General features: G+C 48.5%; 1 protein-coding gene across 1 annotated transcript; it reads right to left on the bottom strand.

Annotated features, from left to right (window-relative positions):
* LOC140688664 (CBP80/20-dependent translation initiation factor-like) lies at window positions 1–13,376 on the bottom strand. The gene is made up of 2 exons (XM_072948268.1): window positions 13,184–13,376; window positions 1–66 (listed from the first exon to the last, which is right to left on the bottom strand). Exons 1-2 carry the CDS (start codon window positions 13,360–13,362, stop codon window positions 15–17), a joined length of 231 nt encoding a protein of 76 aa, XP_072804369.1. The 5' UTR covers window positions 13,363–13,376; the 3' UTR covers window positions 1–14.
* Window positions 13,377–19,972: the final 6,596 nt, after the last annotated feature.

Below are 19,972 nucleotides of genomic sequence, written 5' to 3'. Positions count from 1 at the left end.
GGGGGGGGCTCGTCCTAGGGAGAAGGAACAGCTGCTGTCCAGCTGCTCGCTGCAGTCCACCGTCCACTGCAGGGGAGAAAGGGGCAGTCAGCGATGGCAGGACACACAGGCTCGTCCTCACTCTGCCCTGGCCCCCCAGGAATAGTCCCATCCTTCTGCAGTACAGCTGGTATGAAATCTTGCTCAGTCACTTTCAAAGACAAATCTTTCTCTACCGGCAGGTCCAAGTTGGCATCTCCAAATTCCACATGGAGGTGACCCTCTGGTATATGCGTATGGCAGGCAAACCCACCTCCTTTCATCTAATGTCATGAACATTCCGCTACATTCCAAGGCCAACCAGACACCACATAGGATAATTATGAGATTTGAGAAAACAGCACCATGTTTGACCTCCTGACTATGCCTCAGCCACACTAGACCCCCTACAGGGTCAAGGCCAGAGCTGGAGGCCAGGCATGCATGTGTGGATCATCCCGTGCACCTAGCAACAAAATGACGGTGGACCTGTGGACATTTGGGACAGCATGGCATTGGGGCAGAGCCCCACACTGGCCATCAGAAGCCCAGCTCAAGCCCAGTCCCACCATTGATCTCATGAGAGCTCAGGGCCCCCAAAGTACAGTCTCACAACCACCTGCGTGACAGTGGTCCCTGGGCCCCACCCTCCACCCACTGAATTACTCTCTGGCGGCAGAGTCCGTATTCTCCATTTTGACCAGCCCCTCAAGCGATACATCAGAAGTGTAAGAGCCACTAAAAATCCACGTGCTCTCTCAGGCTTCATTTCGTCCTCTATAAAATGGGGACAGTAAGGCTGTGCAACTCTGCAAGGGTGAAATGAAGGACCTTGGTGAACCACAAAAAATCTATACAGAAAGTAGTAGTAACAGTACTGCTCTTCCCCTGCAATGTGCTATCTAGACGTACGGTAGGGCCTTTAGCATCGTATTAAACGTTAGCTAGGCTCTCTGGCTAATGTTGAACATTGACCTTGACCTACACCCTGTATGATTCCTAAAAAGCAGAGGAGCCCAACCTTCCTGTTTGACACACTTGGTCAGAAATGTCAGTGAGTGTGGATGGCTCGAGGCCATCACAGTCCCAGATTTGTAACACCTTGGCTAGACATACCCTCCAGGCTGTGTGTCAAGGGCATGACCTTTGTATAGGAAAGGCATTTTGTTACAATACCAATGATCTAGGCTGGTACAAGTACACCCTTAAGCAGCACTAGCCAACAAATAGGAGCCACAGACGTAATTTTAAATGATCCAGTAGCTAGATTTAAATAAGGAAAAAAGAAAAGGTAAAATTAAATTTAATAATATATTACATTTATCTCAATATATTTATCTCGATAGGTAATTAATATACAAATGATCAATGAGCTATTATACATACTTCTCTCCATACTAGATTTTTGAAATCCATGTAGAGCATATGTTAATTTCAAGTGCTCAGGTGCCACATGTGGCTACTGGCTGCCATACTGGACAGCACAGCTCAGCTTCAAAGAACTGGCAAAGGCAAGGTACCAGTCCCACGAGAGTCAGCCCTCAGATACACTTCTTGCCCACCTCTGCTCTGCATCGCAGAGGGGCTGAACCCTGCAGACTCAGCTGGTTTCCAGCATGGTTGGGCCAATGGGAGACAGGAAGAAGGGAGAAGCCACGGCATTTCTGCCTCATCTTCTTATGCCTTGGGCAGCATTTCCACTGGTGGTGGAGGCAGAGATGGAAGTGGAGCATGGGACAGAGAGCAGAGGGCAGATGCATGTGTAGGAAAGCAAATGAGATGGTAAAGTCTGCAGAAATCCACCTGAGACCCAGACAGGACTAGATACAGACATGGCCGCAGGCAAAGTTGTTGGAGGAGGGGCTGTGGTCCCGCTGTGCACAGCTTTCCTGACCCCTGGGGGAGGAATTAAGCAGCACTTCTCCCAGGAATCTGTACCCACTGGGTCTGTGGGCTTCTCACCTCCAATCCCCAGTCATATCCTCTCCCTGCTGCTGCCTGAATCACCTCCACTGGGAAGAGTGTTTCTTCCCTGGCCCTAAAAGCCCCTGGGAGCCTTCCCTTCCCTGTTCAAAGCTCCTGCCCCGCTGCTGGGATCCTGCTGCCAAAGCTGCCTTCTTTCTTCTTCAGCTGCAGCCACCACCTCCTGCCTCACCTTTGCCTTTTCTGAGCTACTGCCTGGAAAATTCTCTAAACAAGTCCTCTGTGCATAAGATGGCCCCTCCTGAAAAGGTCATTGAACACAAAGAGGCGGGGAAAGTGGGAAATCTGTACACATGGGAATGATGAACATGGAATTCACGAGAGTAGCTTTGAGTCTCCACCATAACTGCTATAATTTATTTCTTATTTTAAAAAGCTGAAACAAAGATGGCACAGGGTTAAAGATTAATAAACACAGGAGTACAGATGTTTATTCTGTAATCAAACTAGATGCTCATTTTATTATTTTCTACTTTTATCGGAACATTTAAAATATTTCACACTAAAAAGAAGTATAGTCTGTTATCAGTCACTTGCATCCCAGGATGGACAGTATCTTGGGAGCAGACTTTGTGGAGGACAGGGGAAGTCACTGAAGGTTGAGGGAAGAGGAGTGAAGTGGGAAAAGCCTGGGGAGCGGGGTGCTGAAGGTGCTAAAGTTGAACCTCCCCCTACCCCTTTCAGTGGTGTCTGAAGTCCCCTGGGGTTTGCCCTTTCAGACATCAAAGTGTACCACGCAGAGCAAAATCAGCATGCTGAGTCAGCACAGGACAATGAGACAAAGATCAACCGATAAAACTGTATCCACAGACAGACAGGATGTGCAAATGGGAATTTAATATATGATAAGGACAGTGTTTCAAATCAGGGGAAAGGAGAGATCATCAATAAACACATGGACTGAGACAATCCACGAGCCAGTGAGGAAAAAATTACCCTAGTGTCTGTCTCCCACTACCACGGACAACACATTCCAGTTGATTAAAATCTAAGATACAAGTTTTAAACTCCATGAAAGTCTAAAACTTTTGTGTGACCAAAGAAATCACAAACGCAATTAAAGGCAAGTGAGAGGCTACTTGCAACACATATAACAAAGGATTCATTGCCTGAAAATATAAAGATTTCATTTAAACCTAGGGATTGTTCTAAGCCTGTTACATACATTAACATTTATTCCTTGTAGATCCCTAGGCCCATTTATTACTCACTTTGCAAATACAGAAGTTGAGGCATAGCATGGTTAAGTAACTGACCCAGGGTTTCACAGTCAAAAAGTGGCAGAATGAGCAAAGGGAATAAATAGATATTAATTCAAAGAGCCAATAAAAATGTTGGATGCTAAATGTAATGTATGATCTTGGATTAGATGCTGATCTAGACTTTTTTTTATTGTGGTAAGATATACATAACATAATTTGCCATTTTAACCATTTTTAAGTGTACAATTCAGCAGCATTAAGTACATTCATCACCATCCATTTCCAGCACTTTCTCATCTTCCCAAACTGAAACTGTCCCCATCAAACAATAACTCACCATCCCTCTGGCTCCTGGTAACCACCATCCTACTTTCATTCTCTATGAATCTGACTATTCTCCATGCCTCACTGAGGTGGGATCATATAGTATTTGTTCTTTTCTGTCTGGTTTATTTTCGTAGCATAAAATCCTCAAGGTTCACCCATGTTGTAGCATGTGACAGGATTTCCTTTTTTTTAAGCCTCAATAATATTCCATTGTATGTATGGACCACATTTTCCTTATCCAGTAACCCACTGATGGACATTCAGGTCATTTCCACCTTTTGGCTAACCTGAATAATGCTGCTGAGAACATGTTGTACAGGTAGCTGGTCAAGTCCTTACTCTCAATTCTTTTGGGTATATACCCAGAAGCAGAATTGCTGGGTCACATGGTAAATCTACATTTAATTTTTTTCAATTTTTTGGCTAGAAAGGCCATCATTGGGAAAACTGGTGAAATGTAAGATCTATAAACTATAGTGTTGTACAATGTTTATTTCCTGTGCTGTGATTATGTAAAACAATGTCCGTGTTCTTTGGAAACACACACTGAAGTATTAAGGGATAAAGGAGCAATCTCTCTCTATATATAGAATCTACTGATTGGCTGATCTATTTTTCTATGGAGAGAAAGGACACAATGCAAATGTGGTAAAATATAAGCAGTTGGAGAATCTGGAAAAGGATATGCAGGAATTCTTTGTCTTATTATTGTAATTATTCTGTACATCTGCAATCATTTCAAAGTGAAGAAGTATTTTAAAAGTCGTCTTAACTAATACAACATTGTAAATCAACTATACTTCAATTAAAAAAAATCATAAAGAAGAGACCATTGGGGAAAAAAAAAAAGTCACCCTATCTAAGGCTTCTTAATCAAGGGAGTGCCAGGACCACCAGGGGCAATTTGAAGGTCCCATGGGAACCGCTGCTCTCACCCAGTGCACTCTTTTCCCGGTGAGGCACCTGAGAGGGGATGGCACTTCCTCCCAGCCTCACAGAGCCAGGCATGGGACACCCTAGAGACCAGAGCTTCTCAAAGTCAGGAGCACGTTCGACTGCTTCCTCTGTCCTGGCACAGCGCTAACCGATCAGGAGAGGAGAAGAGGGGAGATGGGGGCGGAGACTGGCTGGTGGCTCCCTCTCTCCATCTGCAGTGAAACTCCAGGAAAACCTTGTGAGTAAGGGGGAGGGGACTGCCCAAGGCTGAGATCTGAGAGAGGGAGAAAGGCTTTTTGCTCCTATCCTTAAAAAAAAACAAAACTTTCCCTCTGAGGAGGCAGGTGGCACAGTGACTAGGAGCCTGAGTTCTTGAAGCAACGAATCTGAGTTCATATTCCTGCTCTGTCACCTTGGGCAAGTCATTTCATCCCTAAGACTCAGTTTTCCCCACCTGTAATAATTACAGAAACTGCCAATAGCAGAGAGGCTGTGTATGGCACCTGCTTCAAACCGCAGACTGACCACATACTCACTGTGTGACCTTCGGCAGCTTATTCAACAGCTCTGTGCCTCAGTCTCCTCCCATGTAAGCTGGGAAAAAAGCAGCATCTTCTTCACAGCATTGTTATGTAAAGTAAATGAGTTAACATGGACACATCTCAGCCTCCTCTGGTAGTTCCTCCCCGTGGCCCCAACTTCTTACAGCTCAATCTTTGACCCTCTTCCCTAAGATCCCAAAACCTTGGGCTTAAAATTCCACCCATATGCTTTTTACAAATGTCATCCTCCTCCTCTGAACTCTTTGTACATCTAACTGCTTGATCAACATCTCCACTGAGATATCCAAGACTATCTTAAATCTTTCATGTTCAAAAACTGAATTCTTAAGCTCTCCTCTCCAAAGCAGCTCTCCCAGGGTCTTCCATATCTCACTTCTGGAAAATGTGTCCTTCTACAGGCTCAGGCAATTGTCAAGGTCATTCATTACAAAATCATGTCATCTGTGCCTTAAAGTAGGAGAATCTGACCGCTGCTTACCCACCTCCATGGTGCCACACAGCTCCAAGCCACCATCTCCTCTCTCCTGGATCAACCAAGGATTTCCTGGTCTCCCTGCTCCCTTTCTTCCCCCTCTCCCCCCGCTCCTCACCTTAGCCATTCTCCCCACAGCACCCAGAGTCCTATTTAAAGAGTCCTATTTAAAGAGTTATACCATGTCCCTCCTCTGCTCAAAACCCTCCAGCATCTCGCTGATGAGGCCATGACACTCCCTCTTCCTCACTTTGCTCCCAACCAGATTGGCCCAACACTGGTCTTCAAAAGGGGCACATTCCCACACCAGAGCAGTGTCCTCAGCATGCCCTCTGGCTGGAAGGCTGCTTCCTAAGTGGTCTCACTTTCACCTTCTTTTGCTCAAGAAGACTAAGTAAGCCTTCCAGACAGCCCAGTGACCCGCCCCTTCCAGCCTCATTCACTTGTGTATCACCTTGCAATATTCTATTTGCTTCTTCATCAGTCATCTGTCCTTCCCCATCCAAAAGTACGGGCTGGGTGGACAGGGATTATGGTCCATTTTGTTCATGACTTTAATCCTGAGCCTGGAACAGAGCCTGAATTAATCACCATTAGCTTTAATTGTATTTCACTATTTAGCCAACAGTAACTGGCAGTTTTAAACAATTATACTTTATGCCAAACCACCAAACAATGTCCAGGAGATCATGCTAAGTAAGCAAGCAAGCTAAAAGTTACCTGTATGAAAAATCAGTTGCATTTATTTATACTAACAATGAATTAGCAGGAAAAGAAGGTAAAGAAATAATCCCTTTTAAAATTGCATCCAAAACAATAAAATACTTAGGAATAAATCTGACCAAGATGATGAAAGATTTATAGATGGACAACTACAAAACATTGATTAAGGAAACTAAAGATGACCTAAAGAAATGGAAAGATATCCCATGCTCTTGGATTGGAAGAATCAATATCATTAAATGGCCATATTGTCCAAGGCAATCTACAGATTTAATGCAGTCCCTATCAAATTTTCCAGGACATTTTTTAAAGAACTAAAACAAACAATCCTAAAATTTATATAGAATCACAAAAGACCCAGGATTGCCAAAGCAATACTGAAGAAAAGGAACAAAACTGGAGGAATAGCCCTCCCAGACTTCAGACAATACTACAGAGCTACAGGAATTAAAACAGCATGGTATTGGCATAAAAACAGATACATGGATCAGTGGAACAGAATAGAAAGTCCAGAAATAAATCCACAAACCTATGGTCAATTAATCTTCGACAAAGGAGGCAAGAATATGCAATGGAGAAAAGACAGTCTCTTCAGCAAGTGGTGGTGGGAAAACTGGATAGCAGCATGTAAATCAATGAAGTTAGACTACTCTCTCACTCCATACACAAAAATAAACTCAAAATGGATTTAAGATTTAAATATAAGACAAGACAGAATAAATCTCCTAGAAGAAAACATAGACAAAACAGTCTCTGACATAAATCTTAGCAATGTTCTCCTAGGGCAGTCTACCCAGGCAATAGAAAGACATACAAATAGCCAATAGGCACATGAGAAAATGCTCAGTATCACTAATTATCAGAGAAATGCAAATCAAAACTACAGTGAGGTATCACCTCACACACCAGTCAGAATGGCCATCATTCAGAAGCTCACAAATGATAAATGCTGGAGAGGGTGTGGAGGAAAGGGAACCCTCCTACACTGCTGGTGGGACTGTAGTTTGGTGCAGCCATTATAGAAAACAGTATGGAGATTCCTCATATAATCCAGCAGTCCCACTCCTGGCATATATCTGGAGGGAACTCTAATTCTAAAGGATACATGCACCCTCAATGTTCATAGCAGCACTATATACAATAGCCAAGACATGGAAGCAACCTAAATGTCCATTGACAGATGACTGGATAAAGAAGTTGTGGTATATTTATACAATGGAATACTACTCAGCCATAAAAAAGAATAAAAATAATGCCATCTGCAGCAACATGAATGGACCTACAGATCATCACTGTAAGTGAAGTAAGCCAGAAAGAGAAAGAAAAATACCATATAATATCACTCATATGTTGAATCTTAAAAAAAAAAAAAAGGACATTATGAACTCATCTACAAAACAGAAACAGATTTGCAGACATAGTTAACAATCTTATGGTTACGGGGAAAGGGAAGGAGGGATAAACATGGGAGTTTGAGATTTATAAATGTTAGCTACTATATACAAGAATAGATTTTAAAAAAAGTTTTTTCTGCATAGCACAGGGAATTATGTTCAATATCTTGTAATAACCTTTAATGAAGAAAATATGAAAATGAATATATGTATGTACACGCATGACTAGGATATTGTGCTGTACACCAGAAACTGACACATTGTAACTGACTGTACTTCAATTAAAAATAAATAAATAAATAAATAAAAATAAAGGTTACCTGTATGCTAGAAGTTCACCTCTTAAAAAGTATATAAGGTGAAAATCATACATAAAAATTACCCTAGTTTTTATCATAAAATTATGGTGGACTTCTTTCTCTGTTTTCTGATGGTCTCTGTCTTCCCAACTGTTGCTTCAAAAGTAAAATAAAAATTTAACCTACTTTAAAAAAAATGACTGGTAATCGGATTAAAAAGTGCTCGACCTCATTAAAAATCAAAGAAATGCAAATTAAAGTGACAAGAGACCGTTTGTCCCAATACACTGGTGATCCTGGGAATAATGCAACAGTCCTTTTAGAGAGCAATTTGGCAATAGCTATTAAAACTGATTCTATTTCTCAGCATCCACTTAAAGAAACACTTTGAAATGTGCAGGAAGAGGTATGTTCAGAAGTATTCACTGAACTATCCTGTATTTCCAGGGGGAAATTTGGAAGTAATCTGAATGCCCATCAATAGGTGAATGGTTTAACTGTGGGACATTCATTCTATGGGCTACTGTGCAGCCATTAAATGGAACATAGAGATGTACAAGCCTGGAGGAATCCCTAGGGCATACAGCTAGGTGAAAAAGGTGAGTTATTGAACAGCATATTCACCAGCCATGACATATGATTTTGAAATACTTTATTTCTGTAGGTCATGTTATAGATGTGTGTGTGTGTTGGTAAAAGCATTAAAAAGGTGAGGAAGTTAACTCACCATTCCAACGGGAGGTTGGGTAACAGCAAAATAAGGCAATAGCTAATTAGTATTTGAATTCTTACGTACCGTGGGAATATATACATATAGTACTTGTGTAATTAAAAATAAATAATTTTTTAAATAAAGAGAAAAATAAAATGAGTCACCATGTTCAACCACCCCACAATTCCCCTTACACTCACTTCTTCTGTTAAGCTTTTCATGGGAGGTCCACCATTGAGCGCTTCCTCCTATGAGTGAAGATGGCAGGGAACAAGAATTCAAAGGGCAGCAGAAAATGAGGGAATGGAATAAAAGGGGGATGAGGAAACAGTGAACAGGGAAGGCAGAATGTAAGGGAAAACGTGAAGAGAAAGAGAAGGAAAAACATTGTGAGAAAGAGACATGACGTCAATCTGAATTCTTAGCCCGTCTTACATATCTGCATGGTGGCATCTCTCTTTGTAAGGTCTTTGCATGAGAGAAAAGCCAGGCCTTTCAAGTGCCTGACAGCATCAAAAAGTTATCAAAAAGATAACAGGAAGTTATCTTCACCCTCACTGGCTCTTCAATCGACCTACTCATAAGAATTTATTGGAATACAATGGCCCTACGTTCTATCCTTCCAAGGGAGTGAGGCTCAAGGTAGCTGGTCATAGAGGTGCGGGGAAGGAGGACCGACACACATCAGAGTCACACAGGGACTGAAGAGAGTGCCAATGCCCAGGCCCCTCCCCATTCCACTCAATTCTGGGGTGGGGTCTGTTCAAGCTCCGGAACAATTCCAGGGCGCAGCCAGAGCTGTGAACCCCACTTTAAAGCTTGCTGATGATCCACAAGACCATCCACTAACAGCAGAAGTGCCAAACTTCCCCACTCGTAACATCCCAATCTCTTCCACCAAAGGTTAAAGGTCAATGAGATTTAGAGTCCTAACTCTCACTCCATGGGGGAAAAATATATTAACCTCTTAACAGCCTGTTAGTCACAGACAGTACCCAGCAGGGAACCAAAAGTAGGTGGGGAAGGGGTGGGCACTGGGGATTTGGCCATTTCTCATCTCTGTCTCCATCTCTTCTCCTGCAGAATAGGGCTATATTATGCCCCTCTTCCCAAGGACAGAGTGAGGACAGCTTTCAGGATGTGCCTTTGGGGACTTGGAATTCATTGGAGAGCAGGTACTCTTGAAATGTGTGGGTAATTTTAAAATCAGCATCCCAAACATGTTAGGAAACTAAGAATATACATTCTCTTGGTTACTCATCTAGAAAAGAAAAAAAGGAAGCTTCTTTCTCTCTCATCCATCCATCCACCCATCCACCAATTTTTCTTCCTAGTTGTTGCTGGGAGAGGGGCAGGGGAGAACACAACTGCACAAGCATCATGAGGTATTTTCTTCCAGAGTGTCAACTGTCATCTCTCAGATCCTAAAAGATGACCTCACCCACTGAAAAGCAACATTCTTCTCCACTCCCTCAATTTTCTCAAGGTTTCCAAGATTCTTAACAATTTTCTCTCCCAGAAACATCAAAACACCACCGCAGACAGGCAGCCGGGGACATTCTCTGAGGTTTTTTTTGTTTGCTTTGGTTTGTCTTTGGCTTCCATTTAAAATAGTCATCAGATTAAATAAAAGCAAGCAAAAGTGCTTTAGCAGAAAGATTTCCCATAAAGCTGTGTCAATAGAAAGTGTATTTATTTTAAGTGTGTTATATGCACACATCTAACCCCAGCCTTGCTTAGAGTTGCTCACAGCTGCCCCCTCCTCAGAGTCTGGACCCCAGCTGTGTTTGGGGTGGGGGTGGGACGGTTGGCAGGAGCAGGACTGAAAAGTCCCTTCTCAGCCAGCAGCACACAGGCAGGTCCCAGCATCCTGCAGGTGTCTGGATTCTTCCTGGGAACTTCAGGGAATGAGGAAAGTTTAATGAATGCATCTAGACGGTACAAGTGTTTTCCACACTCTGCCCCTCCAGATGTGGACATCCAAGCGTGGTTAGGCTCAATCCTTTCCAGCAGCAGGAGCCGGGAGTGCAGGGCCCAGACTGAGGCCACTTCTCCATCTGCCTGACATCCTGAGAGCTCAGTTGTCACCACAGGGAGGTCAGAGGTGCTGGGAGGGCCCCTCCTTCCAAAATTCTCCCCATAGCTGCTCTGGGAACAGAAATTCTGCTACTCACAGAGCATTCCTCTGGGGTGAAGCTTCATGGCTTTCTGGGACCCTCCTCTTGTAAGAGCCCATTCTACCTGGAGGAAACATCAAGGGATGCCTTGCTGGAGGTCACAGAGTCCACACAGTGGGGGAGGCAGGAAGCACACATCAGGCCAGCACCACACGCCTGTCCATGGGACCCCAGTCAAGGCCAAGTCCTCTCACCTACTCAAGGCCATTGCTCCAGCAACCGGCCCCTCTGCCCTGAACCACTTCCATCAACCCATGACATATTGTTTATGCTCCTGTTTTGACCTCGCTTCCCCTCAAACCACATTCCTCTCCTCTTTACAGGGACTCCTGTAATACATGGAGGACCTGAATCATCCTCCTGTCTCCAATTCATCTCCTGATCTTCACCTCCCACCTCTGGACTGTCACCTCTCCAGTCAGGGTCATCAACAGCTCCCATGGCTCCATTAGGTTCTTCTTCATCCTCCTCCTGCATGGCCTGCAGCATCAGTCAACCGTCAACACAGCCAGCCTGCCTCCCCCCATTCCCTCAAAATACATCCTCCCCAGGGCTTTTGGCATCCCACCTTGCCTGGATTTTCTCCTGCCTCACTGTGTAACCCTTCCTGGTCTCTTTTGCTGGGTCCCCCTTCACACCTCTGCTTTCTAAATGCAGGCAACCCCAGGGCTCAGCCCTCATACATTTGGTCTACCCAATCCCATTACCTCGCTCAAGCACCTCCTCTGCCCTTCCTCTTTCTCTCTCTGCTCCAGCCACAATGGCCTCCCTGCTGCCCCAGGAGCGACGCTTCCAGCTCAGGCCTGTGCATGTGCTGTTCCTCCTGCCTGGACTACCCCTTCCCCAGACATCTGCAAGCTCACCCCTCCACCTCCTTTGGTGACATCTTCCCTGACATCCTACTTAAAATTGCAACCCCCTCCTGACCGCCATCATTCCGCATTCCATTTTCCTGATTTATTTTTCCCCACAGCAGTTGCCATCTGCCACTGGACTAAGTTCCACGAGGGCTGAGCTATTCATCTCCTTTGCTTACTGCCAGGTACCCAGTCCTAGAACAGCACCAGGCACAGAGCAGGTGCTCAGCACACATTTGCAGAGTGAATATTGGACAAATTACAGGCTCACACTAACTATGATTTTAGAACTTCAAGGGCTTCAAGGAAAGCATCACATTTATGTCCATTTCTCTCTCAGGGCCAATCTTCTCTTCCCTACCCTCCAGTGGGGATAAGGCGAGGACCACCACGGCTTCAGAATTAGGTCCACTCCTGGTCCTGAGTTCCAAGAAAGCCACAGGGTCATTCTGGCTTTCTTAAAAGCTGGAGGATCTGGATCTTCTGCCCACCCAGATGGCATGCCTGACAGCTGCACCTGGCTTTTCTCCAAAGCAGGCACCCGTGTGGCCCCTATTTGTCAGAGGAGTCCCAGGCTTGAGGTGGGACAAGTACAAGAGGTGGACACTAGGACCCAGACCCTGAGCAGAAGAAACCCTTCCCGAGCATCCACTGCAGGCAACACCCTGCTTCTCTGTAGCTTTTGGGTCTCATCATGTCTGATCTTCCAACATTCCTAAGGCAGCAGGATCATCCCCATTCACCAGATAAGAAAGCCAAGCCTCAGAGGAGTTGAGGGCTTCTGCCTGAGGTCACGCAGGCAGCTAGAAGCAAATCTAGAACCAGCTCTTGAACAAATATCTACTGAGGATTTACTGTGTTCAGCAAAGATGCACGTGACATGGTCCCGGACCTGAGTGGTTTATATGGGAAAACTCAAGACCTCCAAATCTCAGCCCAGCCTTTCAGCCGAGTTTACCTTCTACTCAAGCCCAGGGCTGCTGCAGACTGACCCAGGAGCGGGGAGACCAACCTGAGATTCTGGTCAGGAGGCCTCATCTGCCTAACAGGTTCTGGTACACAGAGCCCTGGGTAACTGCCTGAGAGATTCAGTTCTGCCAGTGACTGCCTGTATGTGAAATTCAGACCAATTAGTCACAAGTGATAGACTTTTGATGATGCACATTTTGGATAAGCTACAATCGTCAGATCACTTCTAGAACATGGGCTTGTGGAGGACAGGGAGTGGTGGCCAGCATACAGTAGGTACTCAGTAAACGAGGGCTCCATGAACTCTGAGTCCAGCTGGGTCCCGGCTGCCCGGCGGGTTAGGACAGAGTAGAGGTGGGTCAGAGGGCCCAGGAGCACACGGCCAGGGGCTTCCTGACTGGCTCGGTTACTCTGCTGGGTGGGGCCATCCACATCTCGGCAATCTAGGCGACCAGACACTGCCCAGAGCTACAGTCCCTTCTCAGCCCCCTTGAGTTTGCCCAGGCCCCGCCCCCTGCCCAGGCCCCGCCCCTCCCGTGGGCGGCGCTCACCTGGGAGATGTGGGACTGCGTTTTCTCACTCTCCCCGTCACCCTCGTCTTGTCGGCCAGCAGCCCCTGCACCTGGTACTCGAGCACGTAGCTGTCGATGAACCGCTCCAGCTCCTCGATCTCCTGGGAGCGGCTGCTCCCAGCCTCGGAGGAGGCCGACGCTGCTGAGGAGTTCTCCATCTCTGACGCTCAGGGGCCTGGGTAGGGGCTGCGGGACACAGAGAACAGACAGGCTCCATGAGACACCGCTGGAGGCAGAGATGATGGATGACCCCACTCGAGAAATCCTCCCCCACATCAATCACCCCACCTTGGTCTCCCAACATCCTGAGAAGTCGGTGGGGTGCCGGATTCCCTTTAGTGTGAAGAGGACACTGTGATCCCCCATGATTAGGGAGACTCAGGCCCAGGGAAGGCAAGTAATTTGTCTAATTGGCCAACACAGTAACTTGTGCGATGTTGGGAGTTATACCAGACCTTACCACCAGGGAAAAAGGAGGAGATAGACTCTGTCTACCACCCAGCCCCATTTCCCAACTCGGAGTTAACAAAATCTACCACAAAGCAGACCACAGGCTTCTGTGTCCCTGACCCCAGCATTGGGATGCACAAAGGGTCCGCAGACACAAACCCTCTAAGGGGCCTGGGCCTCTAAGAAAATGCCTCCTTCTAAAGAGGTGTTTTCTCTTTGGACACCAGACTAATCTGAAATGAGGTGAGGTCTGTAGGCCTTAAGTTATAAACACGATTTTGCAGCCCTGTTACGGCGCGGCTCCTGGGATACACACCATGCCCAGTCTGTAAGGACATAAATGGCTTTCAAGGATGGCACATGAAAGGCCTGGCAGGTTCTCTGGAGGGCGTGGCCTAGCCATGGGCCCTGCCTGGCCTCCCTCTATAGGAGCATGACACCCTCATTAGTGCTGGGGCCCTCTCCCGGGGGGACTGGGCACAATGTGACCTGTGTTCCAGTGGAGGTGGAGACAGAGTTGCTGGCCTGAAGGAGGGGGTTTGTGTAAGGACGTGGGCGGCCTCTAGAGGTTGAGAACAACCCTTGGTCAATGAGCAGCAAGGAAACGGTGCTGCAGTCCTACAACTGCAGGAAGTAAACTCTCCAGCTTGGGAACAGGTGCTTGTCCCCCAGAGCCTCCAGACTAGAACTCAGCCTGGCTGACACCTTGCTTCCAGCCCCGGGCTATATCGAGCGGGACTTCTGACTTCTGGAACTGTGAGGTTATAAACGGGGTCATGTCAGGCCACTCAGTTTGTAGTCACTTGTTACTCTGCAGGAAACTACTCACATGCGATGCTCTTTCTGCCTCTGCTTTCACTCACCCTGTGTCACTCACCCAGCGTCACTTTCCCCTTCCCTCCACCTACCAGAGCTCGAGGTCCTTACATTTACAGAGTGACAGAACAGTGCCTTAGAGGTCATCTAGCAAGTAGCCCGAGTCCCTGTTTTAATAGCAGGCCAGCGGGTGAAGGATTCGCCCAGCCTCGGCCTATGGGCATGCATACAGCAGCCTCTACTAATAAAAGGAATGGCTAATGTGTACTGTGCCCATATCATAAACCAGGCAATCTCTTTAGCATTCCATATGCCTTCATCTACTTATCTCTCAGAATGAAAACTGAGGTTCAGGAAGGTTAAGTAACTTGCCCAAGTTTGCACAGCAGAGCTCCAGGTCTGCCAATGCCCCACTCCTCCTTCATCCTGCCTCCTGGCTGCCTGCTCAGGCCCTGGGGACATCTCCTACTTCTCTTTCCCCACTGCCCAGTGAATTCTTCAAATGCTGGTTGTATGCATGCGTCTTACTCTCCACTGGGCTGCAGGCTCTAGAGGGCTGGGCCCCAGGCCTAGCTCAGTGCAGGGCCCTGGAGAGGTGGCAGGCCTCAGAGGTATGGCATCTAGAGAGGGCTGAAAGGAGGTGCCTGGAGGAAAAATCAGGGCCTAAGGCCACGCCCATTATTCCTCGAAGACTTGAGATTTTATCAAGGGCTTCTGGCATCCTTCACAGGTGCGGGTGGAGCTGGGCTTTGTAGCAACTAGTCAGGAGTGTTTCCAGGAGGATCGAGTGCTGGGCTCCGCCTGCAGCAGCAGCCTCTGCCCTGCTCTGCTCGGCACCCCCAGGCTCCCGTGGGCCTGCCACAGGGCCACCCCATCATCCTGCGAGGGAGTCTGGGGGCAGAAATCACCCCATACTGGCTCACCTATGAAAGGGACAAGCCTTGAGACACATTCCCATCCTGCAGAATTTTGGTTCCCAGAGGGAAAACAAAGACACCTCACACTGTCATTTGTCTTGGAAGCCCCCCTCCTACTCCTGCCCCTGCTGCCCAATCAGATTCACACGTGTAACCTGATGCACCTCACCTCAGCCGCCCTGAGGGCCTTGTGCCCAGGGCTCCTGGGACACACAGTGGCAGTGCCTGCAGGAAGGCGCCGCCCCCCGCCTGCCACCCCACCCTGCACCTTGGAAGTGGTAGGAGCTAACAGCCCCTGGGGCAGCCCTGGACCGGGACAGACATTCCCTCCTTGGTCTCTCGTATAACAACTGAGGTGCATTTTCCATAGTCCCTCAGTGGGTCCCAGCAGATTGAGCCCAGCTGCCCACCGTGGTGACCAGATCCATAACATCCCTTTGCCGGCTCTCCCTCCCACCGTGTCACTCTCCCCTGGGGACTCCCGTTCTTGGGGAACTTCGGGGAACTCAGCTTTCAGAAGGGGAACCAGGCTAACATACACTTGGGCTCATCTGTACGTTCCAGAATGAGTCCCAGCCAGGGTTCTGAGAGGCCCCCTCATTCAGCAGAAAAGCCCAGAGCTTTCTCTCTTTAGCAGAGCAGAGGGAGGAGGGAGGGGGAGGGAGGGCCGGCTGTATCATCCACCTCCTCGGGGATCAGTCAGGCACTCACACCCCCACTTTTTATAGTGGTAAAATACACAGAACACAAAACGTACCATTGTAACCACTTTGAACTGTACAACTGCGTGGATTAAGTACACGCACAGTGTTGTGTAAGGGTCTTCGCTATTTCCAGACGGTTATCACCATCTCTGATGCCCATCAAACAACTCCCCCTCCCCACCCCAACCCCTGGCCACCACTTCACTTCCTGTCTCTATGAATTTGTCTACTCTGTGTACCTCACATAGATGGCATCAAACAATATTTGTCCTTTTGTGACTAGCTTATTTCACTTATCATAATGTTTTCAAGATTCATTCATGTTGTAGCATGTGTCAGAATTTCATACCTTTTTATGGCTGCGTAACACACTGCGTCACAATAATATACTGTAGACCACATGTTGTGTAGCCACTCATCCATCAGTGGACACTCAGACTGTTCCCACCTTTGGCTATTGTGAATGATGCTGCTATGAACATGGGTGTTTGCGTTCCTGATTTCAATTCTTTGGGGTACATGTCTAGAAGTTCTGCCACATTTTTAAGGTAAAAAGAGTGAGCAGGCACAGAGTAAACTTTTAGGCTGATGGAGACACAGAGAAATAAAGGGATGCTCCCCTCCAGGGCTTGTTCTGCTCCCTTCCTGCCTGTGCTTTGGGGTCTCCTCCTGGCTCCGTTTCTCATTCATAGGAAGATCGGGATGGGAAATCTCCAAACAGCTGGGCTTCTGGCTAAGCTGAGAGAACCAGCAAGAGGAGCTTATGTTTCAATGATCAGTGAAAGTGATAAGGGGGATGGGACCAGAAGAAGAAGAAACGGAGGAGAGGGTGGAAGAGAAGAGCCAGCTCCCCGGCCGCAGCCATCCAGGATGCCAGAGAGGCAAGAGTCCAGGAGCACGCCCCTGCAGTCTTCTGGGCTCCCCTCCTCACCCAGCCCTGCCCCATCCCCTGCCAGGTGATGGATGGTGAGGAACAAAAAAGCAGGCAGCAGGAATGGGAAAAGTGCTGAGGCCGCACTTTGCTGTACAGGGCTGGCAGCCCTGAGCCTGCAGGCAGGAGGCAGGAGGCAGGAGGGCGGGGCCTGGGTGGGCACGGCTGTAGGAGGGGTGCAGAGGGGCTGAGGCGGCAGAGTGGTGTGGCTTTTTTGGGAAGCCCACACTCAGCAAAGGTGCATCTGCGGACACCGTGGGCTCTGCCTGAGGTCAGGAGTCTCACTCCCCTCACCCTCTTGCCCTCCTGCCTTGCACCCTGTGGGGGCTTCACAGCACTACATCGGGGTTAGAGGTCTGGAGGGAAAGGGAGGGCCCTGAGACAATAAGCTGGAACTGTCCCAGCCCCCTCAGCAGTCCTTTCCCACCCGCCCAGTGACAAATGGCATTAGTAGCTGTAATTTAGCCAATCCCTTTAAGAAGAGCCAGGCATTAGAGGCATTACCTCCTCCGATGACCTGCAAACGAGATGAGATGCTTCTGCTCTGCCGCCTGCCAGCCCTTCTCTGGGAAATCCATCATTCCAGGCCCTCAAAGGGCAGCCCTTCACCTGTCATCAGACCCTTTCCCCTCAGGCCCTCAGCATGCAACTCAGCCCGGGCGGCACACTCTGCTGGGACCTCAGAGAGGAAGCGCAGGACTCACTTTTGGCTACTGTAAGGGGCCGGGCCTCCTGGACCGCAGGCCAGCAGCAGGGAACTGTGCAGTGCTGCAGGGGGCTGCTCTGCGCTCCTGAGCTCAGTGGCCTGGGGGCCTCACGGGTCTATTGGCCCATCCCAGCAGGATAGCTACTCCGCAGACTGACACAGGCACATCCGAGCTGGGGGTGGATAGCAGGGCCCAGCCAATCAGCACCACTCTCCTCCTGTTGAATCACATCCACCCACCATGTCTCCACCGCCCCAGCCTGCTGCGCACAGCCTCACTCCCCTCCCGGACCCCCTGCGGCAGCGGCTCCTGGTGACCCTGCTACACACAAGGCCCCGCCCCTTTCCCCTTCCCACCTCCACACCCTGCTGGCAACTGACACCTTCACCCTGAGCCTGCCAGGAGGGCTTTTTCCTTTGTCCGCCATCAGGCAGCCCCCAGGGCAGGGCCAGGCCAGGCCGCCTGCTGAGAGTGTGGGAGGAGGGAGCCAGCTGCCAGGGGACAGAGGACGCCCACCGCTCTGCCTGAGGAAGCCATGGGAACCCCCTTCACCACGGCCTGCTGCCAACCGCCCCTCCAAGTCCAGCCCACGCTCCATCTCCTGAACAAACAGGACTTGGGGTGCGGGAGAATGCCTTTCCCCCAAATCTGCAGGCATCATGCTTGGCCACTCCTGTCTATGTTGGCCTGGGGACTCTATGGTGTTCACCAAAGAAAAGCAAGGGAATTCAGTGGAGGCCTCCGTATAGAGAAGCCTCAGGCCTCCAACCACCGGAAGTAGGAAAACTCAAATGGAGCCGGAGGTGACCCCAGAAATCCGCACCACTTACTGCTTCAGGAGTCCTCTCAGGAGTCCTCTAAATGGCTGACAGCAGGCCCTAACACACATACTAGGGTAACCCTTTTTCACTCAAACATCAGATGGGGGTCAGCTAGCACAGCGTTTTGTAAACTGCAGGTCTCGACAGTTTGGGAGGCTGCGAGATAAACTCATGATCATTCAAAATACACAACTAAATTGCAAATATCAGTGAGTAACACACATTGTATGTGGAACTATTGTTTCATGGAACTTTTGTCTCATCTGCCCATGGAAAAGTATCTCTTTCTATGAGGCGTGGTCAAAAGAGTTTATGAAAAGTGGCCCAGAGCAAGGCCTCCCAAACTTTCACATGTGCAGTGATCACAGGCCATCTTGCTAAAATATAGATTCGGATTCACTGGCTCCCAGGTGGGACCTGAGATTCTGCACTTCTAACAAGCTTCCAGCTGGTGATGTTGCTGCTGGTCAGAGGACCTCGCTTCAGATAGCCAAGATCTAGAAAACCTGTCACATTCTTCCTATCCATTGTTCAGATGGCCCACCCTGGTTGAAAACGGGTGGATTCTCCATCCTGACACTCTGGCCTATTAGACCAGCTCCCTGGAAGAGGGGCATTTTCTCTCATGGTCCATTAAGGGCCAGGCAGGACCTCAACAGGCTGAATTAGTATTTATCTGTGGACCCCGGGACCACCCAGCTCCACCCTGGACTCTCAGCACCCGGTGCGTGTAACTGCACCTGCTCAGGGTCCTGCAGGGCCAAGCTGCAGGGCCAGACACATCCAGCTGCTCTCAACACGTTGGAGGGGCTCCTGAAATCTAAGCCACATGACCTCAGTGGATCTTAGAGAATCCAGCTCCTTCACTGAGCAAATGAGGACACTGGAGGCCAGAGAAGGGGAGGTCCTGCTGGGAGCTACTCAGATGTCTATGGATAGAGCCTGGCCTGTAATGCGGGTCCCCAAGTTCCCCACAGTCTGCCATCTCCAGGGAACCTCTGCTGAGCTGAGTCACCTCCCCCTTCCCACAGTGACTTTTAATGTCTTTGGACCCCAAGTGCAGTTCTGGGTCAAAGTCATTAACGTCAGATAGTTATTCCTAAATTACAGACAAACCCCAAATCATAGCATCATTTTCACACACTACTGAGCCTTCACTCTGTGCAGGGCCCTGGGCCAAGCCTCATGGTTCTTTCAGAACTTCCAGAGAGACCAAAAGCCTCCGGCCTCACTGCCCTCTCCCTCAATCAGTCTCAGGAGTGACTGAGCCGCCAGACCCGTTTTCACTGGGAGGGGACAGATCACTATGAGCCCGGAAGACAGGGGAGATGCTGTGAACCCTTCTCTCTTCAAAGCACCCATCGTGGCAACTCTAGGGGAGGTGTCTGTGAAGGCAGGTCTCAGGGAGAAGGTGCATCCATA

Source organism: Vicugna pacos, chromosome 23, assembly GCF_048564905.1.
Source record: "Vicugna pacos chromosome 23, VicPac4, whole genome shotgun sequence".
Lineage (NCBI taxonomy): Eukaryota > Metazoa > Chordata > Mammalia > Artiodactyla > Camelidae > Vicugna > Vicugna pacos.
The sequence above is the reverse complement of the archived record's forward strand: the minus strand, read 5'-3'. Positions and strand labels throughout refer to the sequence as shown.

Coding starts and splice junctions, on each gene's coding strand:
- LOC140688664 (XM_072948268.1), bottom strand. CDS start 13,362: ATGGAGAACTCCTCAGCAGCGTCGGCCTCCTCCGAGGCTGGGAGCAGC. Junction 67..13,183: donor CGCAGTCCCACATCTCCCAG/GTGAGCGCCGCC, acceptor TCTCCCCTGCAG/TGGACGGTGGACTGCAGCGA.